At 38.7% G+C, this 22,141-nt stretch overlaps 2 protein-coding genes across 2 annotated transcripts in view; both read left to right on the forward strand.

Moving 5' to 3' along the window:
• The window catches only part of lrp2b (low density lipoprotein receptor-related protein 2b), a 68,001-nt gene extending 51,051 nt beyond the window's left edge, over positions 1-16,950 (forward strand). Inside the window, 30 exon segments of the mRNA XM_062056363.1 lie at positions 199-354; positions 443-613; positions 692-915; positions 3,108-3,285; positions 3,361-3,557; positions 5,526-5,771; positions 5,836-5,961; positions 6,038-6,157; positions 6,243-6,359; positions 6,555-6,671; positions 6,786-6,923; positions 7,011-7,133; positions 8,857-8,985; positions 9,061-9,192; positions 10,106-10,231; positions 10,293-10,436; positions 10,511-10,676; positions 10,762-10,890; positions 11,065-11,285; positions 11,344-11,526; positions 13,000-13,119; positions 13,207-13,294; positions 13,360-13,424; positions 13,509-13,683; positions 15,352-15,415; positions 15,490-15,612; positions 15,693-15,758; positions 15,841-15,915; positions 16,439-16,495; positions 16,660-16,950. Coding sequence (XP_061912347.1) covers positions 199-354; positions 443-613; positions 692-915; positions 3,108-3,285; positions 3,361-3,557; positions 5,526-5,771; positions 5,836-5,961; positions 6,038-6,157; positions 6,243-6,359; positions 6,555-6,671; positions 6,786-6,923; positions 7,011-7,133; positions 8,857-8,985; positions 9,061-9,192; positions 10,106-10,231; positions 10,293-10,436; positions 10,511-10,676; positions 10,762-10,890; positions 11,065-11,285; positions 11,344-11,526; positions 13,000-13,119; positions 13,207-13,294; positions 13,360-13,424; positions 13,509-13,683; positions 15,352-15,415; positions 15,490-15,612; positions 15,693-15,758; positions 15,841-15,915; positions 16,439-16,495; positions 16,660-16,683 — 4,000 coding nt within the window. The 3' untranslated portion in view covers positions 16,684-16,950.
• Positions 16,951-17,916: 966 nt separating this feature from the next.
• The window catches only part of mpp3b (MAGUK p55 scaffold protein 3b), a 32,534-nt gene continuing 28,309 nt past the window's right edge, over positions 17,917-22,141 (forward strand). The window contains exon 1 of the mRNA XM_062055691.1: positions 17,917-18,152. The gene's annotated coding sequence lies outside the window, so the exon portion shown is untranslated. The remainder of the gene's footprint in view (positions 18,153-22,141) is intronic.

The raw sequence follows: 22,141 nt of genomic DNA on the forward strand, positions 1-22,141 counted from the left end.
GTTATTGTGCCTCTTCCGGAAATGACTTTCTTCAGGTATCTGATTGGTTAAAATTGCCTTACAGTTCAAAGTAGGTTTTTTTGTGTTTGTTTTGGTGAAAGTACCCATGTAGTGATAGACATAGCCAAAGTATTCTAGTAAAATGTTTCAAATCCAATGCCTCTGAAGTACTAAGCTGCTGTGTTACGTCCGTCACAGGAAGTTGTACTGGGTGGACAGTTACTATGGCTCTGTGCATGTGATGGAGCTGGATGGGCGCTACATGAAGAAGCTGCTGACCGGCCACTTCACAAATGGAAACAACACTTACACCATCACCCGGCCTCGCGCTGTGGCTGTGAACCCCAAATATGGGTACATGCAAACATGAATCATCTGTAACTATGATATTGTAGCAGCTGGGATGCCTCATTGCTCTCCTTCTGTCCTCCTTTATCCACAGATGGCTGTACTGGACCGACTGGGCTGACACTCCATATATCGGCAGGGCAGGCATGGACGGAAGCAATGTTATCGCCATTATAACAGCCAAGCTGGAGTGGCCCAGCGCTCTGACTATAGACTACACCACCAATAAGATCTTCTTTGCCGATTCCCACCTCAACTTCCTAGAGTGAGTTGACATATAAGTCACTCCCAGCCTGTTTCTTCGTGCATATATCTGATTCATCTCTGCATCCACCCTTTGCAGCTTTGCAGACATGGATGGCAAAAACCGACACAGAGCCATTGCTGGCTCACTGCCGCATGTCTTTGCAGTGTCCCTCTTTGAGGACTGGGTCTACTGGACAGATTGGAACACACACGATGTGGAAAAGGCTCACAAATACACCGGCGAAGGGCGCATGATCATGGGCAACAACACACACCGACCTTATGACCTTCATGTGGTCCACCCCTACAGGCAACCACCAAGTAGGACATTTGTACATACCTTACTTAAACTAGAATTTAATGTATTGAGCTATTTTATACCATTTTACACTAATGTTAAATAATACACAATATGGTATTAGAAGTGTGTTGTCCGAAAACTCACCTTGATGCCGGAATTTAGACAGTTTTTAAATTGCTTTTAGTAATGACAGCAGTCATTTTTGTGTTTCTGTAGCTTTAATGCTAGTTAGCTGTGTTTGTCCACGTTTGTGCACTTTGTAAGCTAACTAATACGCTGTAACTGCACTTGACTAACCCAATAGATGCCTTACATCATTTACAGTTAGGTAACATTAAGGAGTGGGACAGGAGGACACACACAATAGCTTGTTAGCTGCATGCTAACATTACAGTAAAATTTTAACAGCAATATCATGTTAGGCTAGCCTGTTTGCTGAAGAGCTACAAAATGATCAAACTTAAAGCTCCCACATGTTCAGCTGTATTTTACAAACCCCGTTTCCATATGAGTTGGGAAATTGTGTTAGATGTAAATATAAACGGAATACAATGATTTGCAAATCATTTTCAACCCACATTCAGTTGAATATGCTACAAAGACAACATATTTGATGTTCAAACTGATAAAAAAAAATTTTTTTGCAAATAATCATTAACTTTAGAATTTGATGCCAGCAACACGCGACAAAGAAGTTGGGAAAGGTGGCAATAAATACTGATAAAGTTGAGGAATGCTCATCAAACACTTATTTGGAACATCCCACAGGTGAACAAGCAAATTGGGAACAGGTGGGTGCCATGATTGGGTATAAATGTAGATTCCATGAAATGCTCAGTCATTCACAAACAAGGATGGGGCGAGGGTCACCACTTTGTCAACAAATGTGTGAGCAAATTGTTGAACAGTTTAAGAAAAACCTTTCTCAACCAGCTATTGCAAGGAATTTAGGGATTTCACCATCTACGGTCCGTAATATCATCAAAGGGTTCAGAGAATCTGGAGAAATCACTGCACGTAAGCAGCTAAGCCCGTGACCTTCGATCCCTCAGGCTGTACTGCATCAACAAGCGACATCAGTGTGTAAAGGATATCACCACATGGGCTCAGGAACACTTCAGAAACCCACTGTCAGTAACTACAGTTGGTCGCTACATCTGTAAGTGCAAGTTAAAACTCTCCTATGCAAGGCGAAAACCGTTTATCAACAACACCCAGAAACGCTGTCGGCTTCGCTGGGCCTGAGCTCATCTAAGATGGACTGATACAAAGTGGAAAAGTGTTCTGTGGTCTGACGAGTCCACATTTCAAATTGTTTTTGGAAACTGTGGACGTCGTGTCCTCCGGACCAAAGAGGAAAAGAACAATCCGGATTGTTATAGGCGCAAAGTTGAAAAGCCAGCATCTGTGATGGTATGGGGGTGTATTAGTGCCCAAGACATGGATAACTTACACATCTGTGAAGGCGCCATTAATGCTGAAAGGTACATACAGGTTTTAGAGCAACATATGTTGCCATCCAAGCAACATTATCATGGACGCCCCTGCTTATTTCAGCAAGACAATGCCAAGCCACGTGTTACATCAACGTGGCTTCATAGTAAAAGAGTGCGGGTACTAGACTGGCCTGCCTGTAGTCCAGACCTGTCTCCCATTGAAAATGTGTGGCGCATTATGAAGCCTAAAATACCACAACGGAGACCCCCGGACTGTTGAACAACTTAAGCTGTACATCAAGCAAGAATGGGAAAGAATTCCACCTGAGAAGCTTAAAAAATGTGTCTCCTCAGTTCCCAAACGTTTACTGAGTGTTGTTAAAAGGAAAGGTGATGTAACACAGTGGTGAACATGCCCTTTCCCAACTACTTTGGCACATGTTGCAGCCATGAAATTCTAAGTTAATTATTATTTGCAAAAAAAAAAGTTTATGAGTTTGAACATCAAATATCTTGTCTTTGTAGTGCATTCAATTTAATATGGGTTGAAAAGGATTTGCAAATCATTGTATTCCGTTTATATTTACATCCAACACAATTTCCCAACTCATTTGGAAACGGGGTTTGTAAGATGTTTAGCGAAGCTTTTTCCGTTAAATTTTTACAAAGTGGTTTACAAAGTTTTATACATAGGGCGGGCTCATCTAGCTTGAGGCGGTCATGTTGTGTTTTCTCTGACATGGACAGCAGCTCATAATCTACCTCATGTTTCCCAGGTGAGAACCCGTGCTCATCCCACACCATGATCTGCAGCCATCTGTGTCTGATTGCGGCGGGTGGGCAAAGTGCCACGTGCGAATGCCCGGATCACTTTATCGGCATTTCTATTGGTTTCAAGATCCAATGTGTTGCCGACTGCTCCAGCACTCAGTTCCGCTGCGGGGACAACGAGAGGTCTGAAAACAGTCGTTGGTAGTGTAGCTTATAGGAATAGACAGTTATTACATGTCATAAGTGTTTCATTAACAGGTGTATTCCTATATGGTGGAAGTGTGACGGCCAATCAGATTGCGGAGATGGCTCGGATGAACCTCAGACCTGCCCGCCCCGTTATTGTCCCGTTGGCCGCTTCCAATGTAAAGACGGAAACTGCACCTATCCTGGCTTCATCTGTGACGCCCATCCAGACTGTCCCGATGGTTCCGATGAGGACGCCGCCCTCTGCAGTATGTCCACTCACACTTTAAATTATATTTATTTTTCATGTACCCTAATTGCTCTAAATATTGCCTCGATTCAATTAACCACCAATTAACCTACAAAAGCAAATAACCACCAGGATTTCCAATTAGCGCCAAGTCAGAAAAGATTAGCACTAAAAGCTGTGGCTGTAGGCAACCTCCTGTTTAAAAAAATACAGTGTTGTCAAGAATAGCTATGTTTTCCTTTCACTTTCTCATGCACTCTATTGTTAAAGGGAAACATTTTGGTTGTTTCTAGGGCATTGAGCATACATGGGAAGCGGGACTAACATTTCGATTCCAAAGGAAGCGTTCAAATGTTTTCATTTCGATGCATGACCGGAAGAAATAGCAATCAAACAACTACCGTATTTTTCGGATTATAAGTCGCAGTATTTTTCATAGTTTGGCCGGGGGTGCGACTTATACTCTGGATCGATTTATGTGTGAAATTATTAACACATTACCGTAAAATATCAAATAATATTATTTAGAAGCGACACAGAGGAAGAAGTTTTCATTGGATTTAGCGATTAGGATTGACAGATTGTTTGGTAAACGTATAGTATGTTCTATATGTTATAGTTATTTGAATGACTCTTACCATAATATGTTACGTTAACATACCAGGCACATTCTCAGTTGGTTATTTATGCGTCATATAACGTACACTTATTCAGCCTGTTGTTCACTATTCTTTATTTATTTTAAATTGCCTTTCAAATGTCTATTCTTGGTGTTGGATTTTATCAAATAAATTTCCCCAAAAAATGCGACTTATACTCTAGTGCGACTTATATATGTTTTTTTCCTTCTTTATTATGCATTTTCGGCCGGTGCGATTTATACTCCGGAGCGATTTATAATCCGAAAAATACGGTAAGAAGAAATAGCCGCCACCAACAAAGAGGAACTATGGCCGTCACCAACAAAGAAGAAAGAGCTGCCGAAACAGCCAAGAAGAAATAGCTGCCACTAATGAAAAAAAAATAGCTGCCGCTAACAAAGAAGAAATAGGCATCACTCACGAAGAGGAAATATGGCTGCCACCGATGAAGCAGAAAGCGCTGCCGAAACAATGAAAAGAAAAAGCTGCCACTAATGAAGAAGAAATAGCTGCCACACAACAAAGAAGAAACAGCAGCCACCAACAGAGAATAATCAGTCGCCACCAACAAAGAAGAAATAGTCGCTGATCAACGAAGAAGAAATCGCTGCTACCAATGAAGAAGAAATAGCCGCTACCAACGAAAAAGAAATAGCTGCTGACAACGAAGAAGAAATAGCCGCCGCCAGCAAAGAACAAATAGCCGCTGATCAACATAGAAGAAATCGCTGCCACCAATGAAGAAGAAATAGCTGCTACCAACAAAAAATAAATAGCTGCTGCCAACGAAGAAGAAATAACTGCCGCCAGCAAAGAAGTTCTAGCCCCTGCTAACAAAGATGAAATAGCCGCCGCCACCGAAGAAGGAATAGCCACTGCTAACGAAGAAAAAATTGCTGCCAAACAACGAAGAACATATAGCCGCCAAACAATGAAGAAATAGTTGCCGCCAACAAAGAAGAAATTTGACCCCTGCCAATAAAAAGAAATAGCTGCCGAACAATGACAAAGAAATAGCCGCCTTGAACGAAGAAGAAATTTGCCGCTGCCAACCAAGAAGAAATAGCCTGTGCCAAGGAAGAAGAAAGAGTTGCCGCCAACAAAGAAGAGGCAGCAGGTTTCTTGACCATAACAACAGTTCTCAGAAGCGCTGTTTTTTAAAAAAAAAAAAAGGTTGTATTGTGCAAAGGAGGATGCATGCAAACTTTTATGATGACTCTACCTATTTAAGAACCAGAATCTTTAGGAACTGCAATTGAAATGAGGAATCGGAATCGTTGAAATTCAAACGATGCTTAACCCTAGTTGTGACTTCTGGGATTACAAATTCACACTAATGCTTTAAGGTGACCATCGGTGCGACGACAATCAGTTCCAGTGCAAGAACAAGTTGTGCATCCCCATGTCGTGGCACTGCGACGGCTTCACTGACTGCTCCGACGGCAGCGACGAGGAGGCGGACACTTGCGCCCAGAGGACCTGCCGACCTGGTCACTTCCAGTGCGCCAATGGCAACTGTCTGCCGCCCAACTACGTGTGCGACGCGCAGGACGACTGCGGTGACGGCTCCGACGAGCCTTACGAGACCTGCAGTGAGTGATGCCACTTCCATGCTTTCTCCAGCCTCTCCTCACGCTTCTAATCTGCCCCTCCTAGTGGGCCCCGACTACAAGTGCGACGAAACCGAGTTCTCCTGCAAAACGAACTACCGCTGCATTCCTCAGTGGGCCCGCTGCGACGGCACCAACGACTGTATCGACAACAGCGACGAGCAAGGCTGCGGTCAGTACTGCAACCACACAATTAGGTCTGCCATTGAACTCCATTTAGTACCTTTTTAACCTTATCTTTTTAACAGAGGAGGTGACCTGCGACCCTCTGGGCGATTTCCGCTGCGACAACCACCGCTGCGTCCCCATACGCTGGAAGTGTGACGGCCGCAACGACTGCGGTGACGGCTCAGACGAGCGAGACTGTCGTGCGTGACTTTGCCAGAATTCCGCCTACAATGTTATGATGTGATTTATTTTTTTATGTAAATATCCCTCCAATTTTGTATTTAGAGCCAAGGCCTTGCTCGGAGAGCGAGTTTAAATGCGACAACGCTCAGTGCGTCCCCGGGAAGTGGGTGTGCGACCATGACAACGACTGCGGGGACAACTCAGATGAGAGAGACTGCGGTGAGCGGATGCTTTTTACTTTTATTCAGAACATAAAAAACACGAACACTCCTATGTTTTGTTGTCTCATGAGTCCTAAAAGTGTAAACGCAGCATAGATTCCTTAAATAGTGGGTCAACAATCCAGCAATTAGATTTAAAGGGCCAGGTGTCCCAATACTTTTGTTCACTTTGCGTATGCGAACGCTCTTCCAGAGTTGCAGACGTGCCATCCGGGCTCGTTCCAGTGCGACTCGGGTCATTGCATCCCGTCTGTGCTGCAGTGCGACGGCCGCCCTGACTGCGAGGATCTAACAGACGAGACCAGCTGTCGTACGTAAACATAATAAAATTGTTTGTTGTGTGAATTAAACTCTGTTTATATTTCACCATTTTAGCACGCACTTTGTTATGTGATGGTTTAAATTATGCCTATCGCCCGCTCAGCCACTCGTTACCCAGGAGGCCGTTGGTGCCCACTGGGGCAGTTTGAGTGCGCCAACCATCTGTGTCTGTCCCCGAGCTGGGTATGTGACGGCACTGACGACTGCGGCGACCGCTCCGATGAACAGCTAGCTTTATGCCGTGAGATTTACCGTCCATAAAATAGCAATCATCAATAATGGGAGGCTAGTAAAAAATGATTAGTGTGTTTTCTTTTGTTTTGAACAGTGAACATTACCTGTGAGATGCCGTCTAGATTCCGCTGTGCCAACGGCTACTGCATCTTCTCTGGCCTGCTGTGCAACCAAAATGATGACTGTGGCGACGGGAGTGACGAGAAGGAGGAGCTATGTACGTCTCAATTGACACTAACATCAACTAATGTGTCAGGTCGCTCTTGAAAAAGAGGTTTTAATCTCAATTAGTCTTTACCTGGTTAAATAAAGGAAATTGATTGAACTTATATATTTGTAGTTAACTTTTATTCATTACATTTTAAGTCAAAAATACTGTTGAAAATTTCAAATAATTAATGCATTTAATTTGAAAAATGTAAGTCATCCAGACAGGGTCCTTTAATAAAGATATTTTACTGACATTGTATTTAAAAATATTACAAAAATAAATAAAATAAATTACCGGTACATTGAATTAATAAACAAATTATATAATTAAAGTAAATGAAAGTAAATAAATTGTTGAAATAACACCTCTCTGACAGAATCAGTATGTACAGATAATTATATAATTTAATTTAATTGTATTAAAAATATATATATATTCATTGTTTATTTAAATTGATATGAATAGAATCAAAATGTTTTCAAAATAGGACAGTGTTTTCTTTTACCAAGATGAATGTTATTATTCAAATGTTATTACAAAATCTATTTAAAATACTAAATAACTAATATCAACAATAATGAATACTGATAAACAATAAATAAAAGTTGTTATAAATAATTGAATTGATTAAAACAAAAGTAAATATTGCTGAACCATTATTGCTCTGACTGTCAAAATATTATCTTTGAAAAATGGGAATAATTGCTGAAACCAGGCATTTAATTGTGCAATTATGTATATATATATATATATATATATATATATATATATATATATATATATATATATATATATATATATATATATATATATATATATATATATATATATGTACACGTGTGTGTGTGTGTGTGTGCATATATATATATGAGTATAATATTGATAGTAGCAACGCATCAGAAGAATATGAATATTAAAAATAATACAAATTCAATATACATACTGTATTTAAAATAAAACATGTACAGTACAATAGTATGTATCATCAAATAAACATAAATAAATACATGTCATTATTTAATAAACACATAGAAATACAGGACTGGTAATGTACAAAATCCACCATAACTATTTAGCAGCTGTGATTTTAATTCTATACAAAGATGTTTATTGTATACAGCATAAAACACTACTAAAGAGAACATATCAATATGAATGTACTGTTACATGTATGATGAATATATTTTACAATCCCATAACAATATGTAATAAATTGAAATTGAAGCTAACACACTATTATCAGCAGGTTGCGGCCTCACAAAAGATTAGTTTGAGCATTGTTAATACCAGTCCTGCTCTTTGCCCTTTTAGGCTGCGGAAAATGGGAAATCACAAAAATGACATCAGTGTCTGTGGCAGGATACAACAAAGCCGTGCAGGAAAAAAAATGTACAAGAGATAAGAAAATTTTATGGAATTGTTGCACAATCAGCTTAAGCAGCAATCAGAACAAATTATTTTAAATCTGAAGGGAGATTAAATAGCCATTGGATTTGGATGGAGGAAAGAATTACAGTATGTACACCTTTCATGGCAGCGGGCATGGGTTCGATTCTTGCAGATTCAATTCCTGGAAAAGCATCCGATTTACAAACAAAACCAAACCATTCATGTAATTGATTCGCTGTGTTGCCCCCCTTAAAAAAAGAATTACAGTATGTTTATTGCGTCCATGTTGCTAGTAGTTTGCAGATTGATTGTTGTCAACTCAAATTGGTGTCCTCTGCAGGTCGCCCACCTACCCTGCCTCCCTGCACACTGGACCAGTTTAAATGCACCAATGGACACTGTGTGCCTCTGCCTTATGTGTGCGACCACAACGACAACTGCGGGGATCGCACTGACGAGTTGGGCTGCAGTAAGTTGCACACGAATGCTCCGTATAATCGAGCTGCTACGCAATACCGGACACTGCCATGTGGTTTGTCTCCAGATTTCGGCCAAGATCGCAATTGCGAGGAAAAGGTTTGCCAACAGAATTGTATCAACTTGAACGGCACCGGATTCATCTGCTCCTGCCGGCCCGGATACATGGTGGACCTGGACAACACTTACACTTGTCTCGGTACACAATAATAGTGTCTTTTGTTTTTGTGCTGTTAACATTCTAAGTTTATAAAGTAAAAAATTTTACAGTCTTACAATATGTTATTATTAAAAGGGGATTAATGATGATTTTAATCTACATTTAAAACACTTCCTTGTGGTCCAAAAAATACTCATTGTGCAAATTTTGCGCCACAGTCACAACTTTTTTAAGTATGTCTGCAAGATGTTCAATTCTGGAGACGTTCCCAGATTACAAATAAAACCACTCCCCCATCCTCATAACTCATCTTTTGAAAATGTGCACTGTTTGAATATAAATCTTGACGTCGTCACCACTATTTTTTTTTCCTGAGACACGGTTGAAAATAAACTTTATAAACATTATATATATTCACCCGGCCACAATATTAGGAATACTTGTAGCAGTGGCCAGCCAGTGCAGCTTCAAGAGTTGGGCTTTTATTCCAGTGGTCAGCACACTCGCCTCTTAATACGAACGACCACGGAACGCGGTAAAAATGCACGGTGGCTGAACCTGCCAGGTTTTATACCTACGCACTGCTTAGAAAGCGCTGTTTTAGCCGTTCTTATGTCACTGCATGTTGCACGTGTGCGTTATTACGTGCTCTTACACCTCCAGCTGAGAGCTTAACTTAATTTCCAAATAAGTACGTCGACATCGCTGTGACGTCACAACATAGTCAGACTGCAAATCCCTGCGAACAGAAGCATCCAAAATTGCGTGCAAGCTCACGCCAAAATGCATGAACCTTATGATTTGACGCTTTGGCAAGAGTATCCAACATTGTAACATTTATAAGTCAGAAAAGATTAAATTCATCATAGGTCCCCTTTAAGAATGTATACACCACAAAAAATTTGTTGACCGTACCAAATGTTTTTCCACAATTTCTCCTTGCCCCTTGCAGATGTCAATGAGTGCGAGGTGTTTGGCACCTGCCCTCAGCTCTGTAAGAACACTAAGGGCAGCTACGACTGCGAGTGCGCTCCCGGCTACCGCAAAGTCGGCAACGGCGACTTGTGCGAGGCAGAAGGTGAGCAGAGTCAATACTAACTAATACCTACTGATATCACACCTCTATCTCCTCCTCCTAGGCCCCGCTCCCTTGCTGCTTCTACCCGAGAAAATTCGTATCCGGAGGTTCAACCTTCAGACGCAGGCCTACCACGACTTCATACAGGAATCTGAGCGCATCGAGGCGCTGGACTACGACTGGGATCACAACAACACCGGATTCAGTGAGTGTCATTTTAATCAAAAAAAGATCAGGAGGAAAAACTCTCAGAAGTCATAAGTTGACGTTCTCCTTTAGGTATGGTCTACTTCACTGTGGCCAGCGAGGGCTCTGTCTGGGGCGCCATTAAGAGAGCTTATATACCTTCCCTGGATGACGGCAACAACAACATCGGCGCAGCTGTTGACCTCGGGATTAAGTACATCACCAGACCGAACGGCATTGCTGTGGACTGGGTGGGCAGGTAAGCTTTGGACCTTAAGTGAGGCTTTTTTGTTGTGTATTGTTTTTCAGGCTCAGTAAGAAGTACTTTTGTTTGTCACTCTTAGGAACCTGTATTGGGCTGACTCCATAGTGAGGAGGCTAGAGGTGGCCATGTTGGATGGACGCTACAGGAAGCACTTGGTCAAGACTGAACTGGGCCAGCCGGCTGCTGTGGCGGTGAACCCTCGACTGGGGTAAGACCAGCTTCTACTCCTGAACCGCTGCACAAAAAAGGGTGAAAATGTGTTAAAACATGCACCCTAACTGTGTGCTATTCAGACATATAAAACAACAGTAATTGTAACTTTAGGGTGTTTAGTCAAAACACCACACAATTTATGGTCTTTTGTGGACAAATGTTTCTGCAGGATGTTGTACTGGACCGACCGAGGGGAAGTACCCAAGATTGAATGTTCCTGGCTGGATGGTCAAGAAAGGAAGGTCTTAGTGGGGGGAAACCTGGGTTGGCCCACCGGTCTCTCCATTGACTTCACCAATAACGACAGAATCTACTGGTCAGACTACAAGGAGAGCCGCATCGAGTCGGTTCTGCCCTCCGGAGAGGACCGCAGAACTGCAGTCTACATAGGTGAGGACAGTCAGACAACTGTACAAGACGATTGCGAAACTGCTGATTCTGTCCACAGACGCGAGGAACCCCTTCAGCGTGAGCGTGTTCGAGGACCATGTTTACTGGAGCACAAGTAAGACCGGCGAGGTGTTCCGGCAGGACAAGTTTGGCACTGGGACCAAGACCAAACTGCTGACTGTTGGACCGTGGTTGACCCAGGTGTCTGTGTACCAGCAGCAGAGATACAACTCCATCAACAGTAATATTATTTTTCATAAAACTTTAATGTTTGGTCACCTGCCACTGACACACTTTCATTCTTTTTGCTATAGTACTTTATGAGACACACTTTCACAAATTCATCATACCCTATTATTTTGACCAAATGTGCATGAATAATAAACATCAGTCATTTATCAATGCTTATAATAATAATTGTTTTTATTATCTGTACCTCTGGGTTAATTAATGTTAGTTATCAACGTAGTTTAAAAAGTTATTGGCGGATTCTCATGAAACTTTCAAGAAGAGTCCGAAGTGGGATACGTAACAATTTTGGGGGTGAAACGGATCATTTTTATTATGTTACCTCAGGTTTAAGTTCAGACGCTCAACTTCTCTGTGTGTGTATGCTAACGGCCCCACCTCCACCCACAGAGACAAAGAGAGTGTATAAGTGCATTCTGTTTGGAAGCAACAGACAAAGAAACATGGCGGTTTCATTCATCCTTCGATTAATTACCTCTGCCAGGAGGTTATATATTGGCTAAAGGTTTGTTAGTAACATTGCTCAAAACGTTTTGGTGAAAATTTCAGGAAATGTCAGAAATGGGATAAGGAACAACTATTAACTGTTTGAATTCAGTATTTTTAAAGGATTCTTTAGTAATGGGAGATAGTGTTTTTATTTGTTATTTGTGATCATTATGTTAATAAAATATTTTATTATGTATATAGCTAAAATTGTACATTTTATTTTATATCAAGATAATCAAATACGACCTAAAGCGTATGTCTCATTCAAATAATAATAATAATGATAATTTAGTCTTACTGTTGTTGTTAGTATTACTATCAATTATGTGTAATATTATAAAAATGGGTAAAGAAAATGAAAATTAAAGAAACAAAGGAAAGGAAATGTCAGACAGGAAAATTAATTTTTACAATACCAATATTTTTAAATAAATACAATTACAATAATTCATTGTTATTAAAATAATATATATTATCAAATTTAGATGAAAATCAAAATAGATTTTAACAGCACCACATAAAAATGACTTGTTGTTTGGCAGATAAAAATAACAAAAAAACTATCGGAATATAGTCTGTGCGTTGGATAAATATGCTTTACTGTTTATAGGAGATTGATTGCATTCATCGTGTCTTTCAAGGGTGTCTAAACTTTTTCCACTGAGGGCCGCATACTAAACAATAAAAGAATGCAGGGGTACACTTATTTGATACATTTGGAAATTAAAGATGCTAACGCCAATTCAATGTACATCACTATATGCGAAGCTATTTTGTAAAAATAACATGTTTATCTTAGTTTTTGTGCTGTATTGTAAGTTGCAAAGCATATGGTTGTTAGTTGTATATCTATACATCCCATTAATAACTAATTGTTGAGAGCCATTAAAAAACAAGCTGTATACCGATTTTTTTTTAAGTGCTTGTCATTGTGTACAAAGAAATGACTAAATGTTTACATTTCTTGTGTCTGCAGTGAAGAATCCATGCAAAGGAACGTGTAGCCACTTATGTCTACTGCGTCCAGGGGGCTACTCCTGCGCCTGCCCCGAGGGCACCGAATTTGTCCCTGGAAGTAACACGCAATGCGACGCAGGTATGTGATGTTAGAAAACACCTTTGCGTGAACTATTGTCAATATTGTTACCTAAAGAGCCTATGAGATGATTTTTTTTTTTTTAAGGATTGGAACCACCACCCACCATGCCACCACCCTGTCAGTGTCAAAATGGCGGCACTTGCTACTTTGATGACAACCAGGCACTCTGCAAGTACGGAAAAAAATGTCTCATTAGGATGGATGTGTTGAAAGTAACATTTGTGTCCTTTGTCTCAGGTGTCCTCCAGAATGGCAAGGAGATTACTGCCAAACGAACATATACGACGTGGTGGCATCATCAAGTACAATAATAGAAAATAGAACACTACTACTGAATGTGTATGTATTTGTACTCACAATCCATGTGTCCTCCATCATTCCTACAGTCGGCATCGCCATTGGAGTGACGGTGGTCATCTTGTTTCTGCTGGTCACTCTTGTTTATGCTGCGAGGAAGAAGTCCAACCTGATGGAGGTAGTAAGGGACACCTTTCCCTCCATGCCCTCCATGCCCTCCATGCCCTCCATGCCCTCCATGCCTTCCATGCCCAGCCTCTTCAGGTGAGAGGCAGCATTATGTTTACACCACTTTAGTCAATTATTACATGGAAGGCAGCATTATTTTTACACCACTTTAGTCAATTATTAGTGTTATTATTATTATTATTATTATTATTATTATCTTTTGTATTGTTAGTATTAATAATAATACCATACCATACCAATTTATAGTAGTATTATTTTGATTATTATTAGTAATATTATTGTTCAATCCATCCATCCATCCATTTTCTACCGCTCGTCCCTTTCGGGGTAGCAGGGGGTGCTGGAGCCTATCTCAGCCGCCATTACAGTTGAGTTAAAATAATAAAACATTTAGATGACATTTTATTTTGACATTTTATTTTGCATAAGGACATGTGTTTAGATTTATTTCAAAAGTACATAAATAAAATAACCTTTACAAAATATTTATGTATAAATAGAAAAGTACACAGAATGTGTACTATTTATATATTTTCCTAAAAATCTATACATACTTATTTTATCACCATATGATAAAAACTACTACAATTTTGAATGGTATGTTTTTTAGACATGAATAATTGCCATACCATAATTAAAATGAAATCTGTTGATTTGTCATCACTTATTTTAATAGGAATATTGATAACATATAGACTGTGTTTGTGTTTATAAATACATTTATCAATAACTATTGTTGTATTAAAACATACTGTGTAGTAAAACGTCGGCGTGGCAATGTTGGGAGAGTGGCCGTGCCAGCAACCTGAGGGTTCCTGGTTCGATCCCCACCTTCTATCAACCTCGTCACGTCTGTTGTGACACTTCACCCCTGCCCCTGATGGGTCGTGGTTAGGGCCTTGTATGGCAGCTCCCGCCATCGGTGTGTGAATGTGTGTGTGAATAGGTGAATGTGGAAATAGTGTCAAAGCGCTTTGAGTACCTTGAAGGTAGAAAAGCGCTATACAAGTATAACCCATTTACCATTTAATATTTGATCAATGAATAGTTGGATAGGAGTTATTGGTCTACAAAATAAATAAATACATTTTTAATGATGTTGTCTTACAGCATGTCTCAGATTTATAATACATTCTTTAGAATGTATTATAATGATAACTTAATGATGAATAAATACAAAATTACTATTTTATTAATATTGATAAATATGAAGTAGAATCTTTTTCATCCCTGCTGGTGATATGGTACATGCTCCAGCCATTAATCGCATCAGGCATGGGTTCGATTCCCAGCCATGGTTCAGGTGTATAAACTAAGTCAAAACTGTTCATGCGATTTACCTGATGTGGTGACAACCAAAAATGGAAAGAATGTATATATACAGTATATTTAAATATATATATATATATATATATATATATATATATATATATATATATATATATATATATATATATATATATATATATATATATATATATATATATATATATATATATATATATATATATATATATATATTTATAATATCTGTACATTAGTTGGAAAACATTTTTATATAGACTCAATATATTTATTTTTTTATTTTTTTTAAATTCTAGCCTCAAACTAATTAGTTTTGTTTTCTAGTGTTGTGTGCATTGTTTTTTGACACCCTTATTGTATTACATATTATGTGAACTCATAAACATTTTATGATTACAGCTAAGTCTTGAAATATTTTTATAATGTTTCTGTTTTTAGAAAACGTCCGTCCCCAGATTTGTCAAGAATAGAAGACCCGGACACAAGGCTGAATGGAGATGCGGTAGATAAAAATGGAGGGAAAAAAAGCTGTTATGTGCTTATTAGATCTTTTTTGATGTTACTTCCTGGTGCCAGGTTCCATGCTTATCCTTGGTGGAGACGGAGCAGAAGAGTTTTGATAATCCATTCTACAAGGCTGAAAAACAAGCTGGAAGTAGGAGCGTGCCGACCGCTGCTGCACCCAACGGAAACACCAAGGTCTATAAAGCAACATTACAGTCATTGCAAATTGCAGTGTCTTGTATTCTGTGGTTTATTTCTATGTCATATTTGTGCAGAAGAGTGTCACCAATCCACTGTATATGGAGGAGGAGCCCACAACAATGAGCAATCCTGCCAACAAGGTGATTGGACTTATCATCACCATTTTCTACATCTATATAATTCCTGAGTCCTGAATTGTACTCTTTATACTGACATTGGCAGGAGGCCTTTGAGAACCCGGCGTACAGCTCAGACACTGAAGATGCTGACGTCCCTTCACAACCCTCTAGTGCGCAGGTAATTACGCAAACACATGTTTACCTAAGAAAATAATATCAAGGAAGGGGGTATCCAAAGTGTGCTTAATGTTGGCGCCCGGCACATTCTAAAAATACATTTAAATGAGAAAAAAAGTGATATTATTACCTATACCATGAATGTCATCTATAACACAAAGCTGAGCTACTGTATTTTGGATTGTTTTTTTAGACAATCCAATTAATTATTTTTTTTACTAAAATAGTCCCTGCAGTTGTTTTTTAATTTATTTATTTAAAGCCTTAAAAAGGGCTATCCATGCTAAAGCCATCTACTATCTAAGAAACAAGCCTACATGTTAACATTTATCAAATTTTTTGTCCTAATCTAATATTTATTTTCCATAATCCTCCCTTGTAATGTTTAATTTTCTTTTTAGAATAGCGGGCAGACCAATAAAAAAAATGCAGCCCACAAATTGCCCCTGTGCTGCACTTTGGACACCTTAACTAACACTTTTTTGTTTGTGCTCAGCTTTTAACTTGATTTGATATCTTGACAGGGATTTGAACCCATCGGGGATGATGGTTTTGTGTCTTTCAAAAACCCTGCGTACACGGTAAGTGAATATACGACATTTGCAAAGATAATAATGAGTGTTTTCATTGCTGTTTGTTAGATTTGTGGCAAAAAACTAGAGGAGTGTGGTCTGGGTCTAGGAAAACTTTAAAAAATTGTAAAATATCCAATATAATAATATTTGTTTAACTTCTTTTATTTCAGACGCCCTCTGATTCCGACATCTAACATGACGTCACCATGCTTGTTTCCACCTCTTTATTTATGAATGATAGCAAATGTGTTAAATAAGTCACGTATGATTGCACTGTAATTCATTGTAAGAAACCTATTTTATTGTGAATTAGCTTTGTGTAAACCTTGATTCAACATTATTCAATGCTTGTAATTGTTTTTTTAAAAGCTGTAAACGTTTCTGAATGGTTCATCTGTGATTGAACAAAACATGGGGTTTGTGTGTCAATAACAGTTCTTTGCTCTGGACCCTGGGCCAGGAGGTACAGTAATAAAGACATAAAATAAATTTGCTTTTTAAAATAACAGTATTTTTTAATGACAAAAACACATGTATTTATGGTAATAAAAATAACATAAAATACAAAGATGTATATCGTGGCGAAGTTGGTAGAGTGGCTGTGCCAACAATCGGAGTGTTGCTGGTTACTGGGGTTCAATCCCCACCTACCTTCCTAGTCACGTCCGTTGTGTCCTTGGGCAAGACACTTCACCCTTTGCCTCTGATGGCTGCTGGTTAGCGCCTTGCATGGCAGCTCCCGCCATCAGTGTGTGAATGTGTGTGTGAATGGGTAAATGTGGAAATACTGTCAAAGCACTTTGAGTACCTTGAAGGTAGAAAAGCGCTATACAAGTATAACCCATTTATCATTTATCATATAAGCAAGGTAACGATCAAATACATTGGTGAAATATCAGAAAATAAATCTCCTCTTGATAATGTAAAATAGTATTTTACATTATCAAGAGGAGATTTTTTTCACTTTAGTTGGATAAATTATTGTATTTTAAAAATACAATAATTTATCCAACTTAAGTGAATAACTAATACAATTACAATTATAAAATAAATTAACAATCATTTTTATACAAATATATATGTTTTTCTCATGATTGTTCCCTCTGCAGCAGTATATGCGTTTGTGGAACAGTAACAAAGAAGAAAAAATGGCTGGATCTGAGTGGCTTGCTGCTCGAGTACATGGTGATGCTTTCAGGTGCAGGCGGAAACACATAATTTGGTTCCCTCCCTCGGTTTAAGATCCATTAAGCATGTTTATGTTAATGCTGTTATTTTAACATATAAACATACTTATTTTTACTTCATACTTGCGTCGAATACAACTTTATTAACGATTTTTTTTTAAAAAAGCAACATATCGTCATGTTATCGCTTTCAACTAAACTCTTTATCCTTCGCTCGAATCGGATAATGTTCAGAAAAAACGAGTTGTACTTGAATGCACCCCTAAATGCCGTATGGCAGCCGGCCATGACAGGAGGGTGTATGGTGATGATGACGATGAGATGATAATGGTAACGTGTAGGGAGGAGGAGGAATAGGAGTGGAAATAAAACCTCGTGTGTGTCCGTTCACGAAGAGCGAGTAAAGAAGAGCGACATAAACGCGCTCAGACACTTACGAGGAGGAAGGAAAAAGAAAAAAAGAAGCTTCGAACAAGGTAAGGCAAGCTTGCTATTTCTATGGCGTCCAGAAATACAACACACCTGTTTTTATTTACACTAATGTGTGGATGCACTGTTTATTAACTCAAACGCACATTATTCACTTTTTACTAACCCTCCAGATATTTTGTGCCATTCACTTTTTATTTTCAACATATTTTGGCTGTGTTGAATGAATAAAGTGGTTATATTTGTATAGCGCTGTTCTACCTACAAGGTACTCAAAGCGCTTTAGGTTAAATTAGCCAGAGGGTATTAATTGTTATAATGTAACACGTTTGTTCCTTACGACCATAAATGTCCCATTGTAAACAGTTGTAAAGTGTCTTATTTGAGCCAATATTTACAGTTTGTTAACAATATCTAATGTAATCATTGTTGAGCTTTTAATTGTTTAAAATGTTCCACCAGATGGTGCTAATTTTTCCCATTCAAAGCATGCAGTAAAATTTCACATCATTTACGGTTTTCTGAAAATTGCTCCTGAAATAAGTTCTGTGTCTCTATTGATGTTTGGAATTGTGTGTGTGTGTGTCCTTTCGGAGTCACGGGGGGGGGGGCTGGAGCCTATCTCAGCTGCATTTGGGCGTAAGGCGCGGTACACCCTGGACAAGTCACCACCTCATCGCAGGGCCAACACAGATAGACAGACAACATTCACACACTCAATCAATCAATGCTTACTTATATAGCCCTAAATCACAAGTGTCTCAAAGGGCTGCGAAAGCCACAAAGACATCCTCGGCTCAGATCCCACATCAGGGCAAGGAAAAACTCAACCCAATGGGAAAATGAGAAACCTTGGAGGGGACCGCAGATAGACAGACAACATTCACACTCACGTTCACACACTAGGGCCAATTTAGTGTTGCCAATTAACCTATCCCCAGGTGCATGTCTTTGGAGGTGGGAGGAAGCCAGAGTACCCTATAATATATATATATATATATACCGATTAACTCGATTGTTAGAAAACTTTTATGTACATTTATTCACAAGTTAAAATGCATAAAACTAAATACAGATGTGTTCTTGAGGATTGTGAATGATGGGCACAATTCAAAAAAAGTGTAGTTCACCTTTACTTTTTTTGTTTATATATATTATATATTTGTTTATATAAAAAAATATATATACTTTATTTGTTTATATATATATTTTTTGTTTTTTTATTTATATATTTATAAACAAAAAAAGTAAAGGTGAACTACACTTTTTTGGAATTTTGCCCATCATTCACAATCCTCAAGAACACACAGGTCTTTTGTATTATGCATTCATGACACAACTGTCTATTGCGCCCAGAAAATCCCACTAAAAAAACATCCAAAAAGTGCCAACAATTCTCAATTTATATTTTGTGACCTGAATATCAACCACGTTTTAGCAATATTGTTATTATAACTGGTAACGTTAAGGACCTACGCATTGATCACAGTGAGGTTGCTAGCTTACGCTGCTATGTCGACATCATGAGCCGGTGAGCTGATGCGTCGTCTCTGAGCTGGTGAAAGTTATTCTAGAATATAAATCATCCCTCTCACCTGAATAGTAGAAAGATGTAGCCATAAACCGAGAAGTTAGTCAATTATGACAGCCAAATTAGACACGGAGATGGTGAGAAAGACACAAACACCCTTATTTGCACCCACCTTTTTTTTTTTTAACCCCTTTGCAAGGATTATGGTTAATTTGTCATCTAAGTGGGAAGCTATGAACATCCCATCAATCGCCATCTCAGTGGGAGCAGACGTTGTACAGTAAGTTATTGCTTTATGATGTTTGTTTGTCTCTCACGAAGGCTGCCGTGAGTAGCCGTAGTAGTTAGTTGTTTTTGAAGGAAAACGCAAACGTTATTAGGGATGTAACGATAAACGGTATAGTAATAAACCGCGGTAAAATTCCTGACGGTTAGTAATACCGTTTACATTTTTAATTACCGAAAAAACTTCATTTATTAATGCATTTTAGGCAACATTGCTTACTTCCATGAACAAACTCACAGCTGCGCTGACGCATGCACACATGCGTCGTTCAGCTTGGAATAACATGGCGGAACACAGCTATACGGACTTTGTGACAGAGCCAAGCGCTTGGTTTAACTTCATTTTCCCTCGTTTCATTTCTGTGGAGTCTCGTTGTGCATTTAGGAGTGCACTGCTGTTTTTTGATGGCGACAGGTGTGGACAATATTGGAGACGGATGCATTTGTCTCACACTAAAAGTATACAGCGAAGGAGAAAACTTTGATGTTGCTTTCATTTTCTCAATACGGCGTCCATCAGCTGCTGTGACTGAGAGTTAATGACGTGAGGAAACATGCAGCAGGCGATGTGTCGGGAATGTTGCCACACCTTGTTTATAAAGTCTTTTGTTTGTTTACTGGGATGCTCATTTGTCCTTTTGTTTAACTGCAAACTTGATCAGTGTTCAAATAACAGATACTGTAGTCGCTATAATGTTTTGTCATCTCATTGAACTGAACGCAGGCTGTGATAATTGTGTATTCAATGTGAGATGTATCACTCCTGTTTATTTTTGTTGGCCAAACTGTTGGTGTTGTTGGAGAAGAAAAAAACTTGTTTATTAGGCTTTATTTTCATTAGCCAAACTGCTTTTTGTTTTATATTTTCTTAATATTTTATGGTGTATGGTTAATTTCTATACGACATATTTCTGCTCAAACTCTTAATGGATCTGTCCCGATACAGCATGCACATGTACTTATATTAGTACATATACTGTAAATGTACATATTTTAAAGAATACCTCTCTCTATGAACATGTAAAAAGAGAGATAAAGGCATCATGTAATGAGAAAAAGATGACACATTGATACTATCAATGAACATAAAGACAAATATTTGTCTTTAGATATATGGATAACGTGCATCTATGGCCTTTTTATTGGACATTACAAACTGCATGATGGTGTCGCATTCACACCCCAACACTGTTTTACCTAACATAATGAATAATCATGATTTCAATATTGATAAAAAATAATCTTAATTATTTTGGCCATAATGGTGCAGCCCTAAGTGTAAGACTAGACCTCATACATGAACACGATTTTATGTGATTTAGGGCTATATAAATAAACATTGATTGATATCTATATGGACAAAAAGTGCAGTTACGTCTTATGGCCATCAGGTGCCAACATGCAAATGTATTACATTTTGTTTTTATTTTTTTTATCTCTTTTGTCCATAAAGTGCTATCTTGCACAATGTTCACATTTATTTATTTATTTTTCTAACATATTACTTTGTTTATAAGACCTTGTGTTGCTTTCATATGCACATTCAATTTCTACTCGAGGTCCATGAAACAGTATTTTTATGTACAATAATGTTTCTCCTACAAAAGGAAATCATTTTCAATGTGTTTTTTATTTTTTCTTGGTTAAAAGATTTCAGTTGAAGTACTTTTTGAAAATTTGGAGCACATTTCAAAAATATTGTGATAATTTTGGTCACAATAACCGTGATAAGAAATTTTCATACCGTGACATCCCAAGTTGTAATGCGTTTGTGAACTCAATGTGCTCACAAAGAAATGTTCCGGCAATGCTTAAAATGACCAAAATATGGTAAAAAATTACATTCTATTATAAATGTGCTTGTTACTACACTATGTATTACTTACACCATGTATATAAAGTTAAGTTAAAGTTAAAGTACCAATGATTGTCACACACACACTAGGTGTGGTGAAATTTGTCCTCTGCATTTGACCCATCCCCTTGATCACCCCCTGGGAGGTGAGGGGAGCAGTGGGCAGCAGCGTAGCCGCGCCCGGGAATAATTTTTGGTGATTTAACCCCCAATTCCAACCCTTGATGCTGAGTGCCAAGCAGGGAGGTAATGGGTCCCGTTTTTATAGTCTGGTATGACCCGGCCGGGATTTGAACTCACAACCTACCGATCTCAGGGCGGACACTCTATAAAATCTTGATGAAGGCTTCTGAATGTTTTAGTGC

Source organism: Entelurus aequoreus, linkage group LG08, assembly GCF_033978785.1.
Source record: "Entelurus aequoreus isolate RoL-2023_Sb linkage group LG08, RoL_Eaeq_v1.1, whole genome shotgun sequence".
Classification (NCBI taxonomy): domain Eukaryota; kingdom Metazoa; phylum Chordata; class Actinopteri; order Syngnathiformes; family Syngnathidae; genus Entelurus; species Entelurus aequoreus.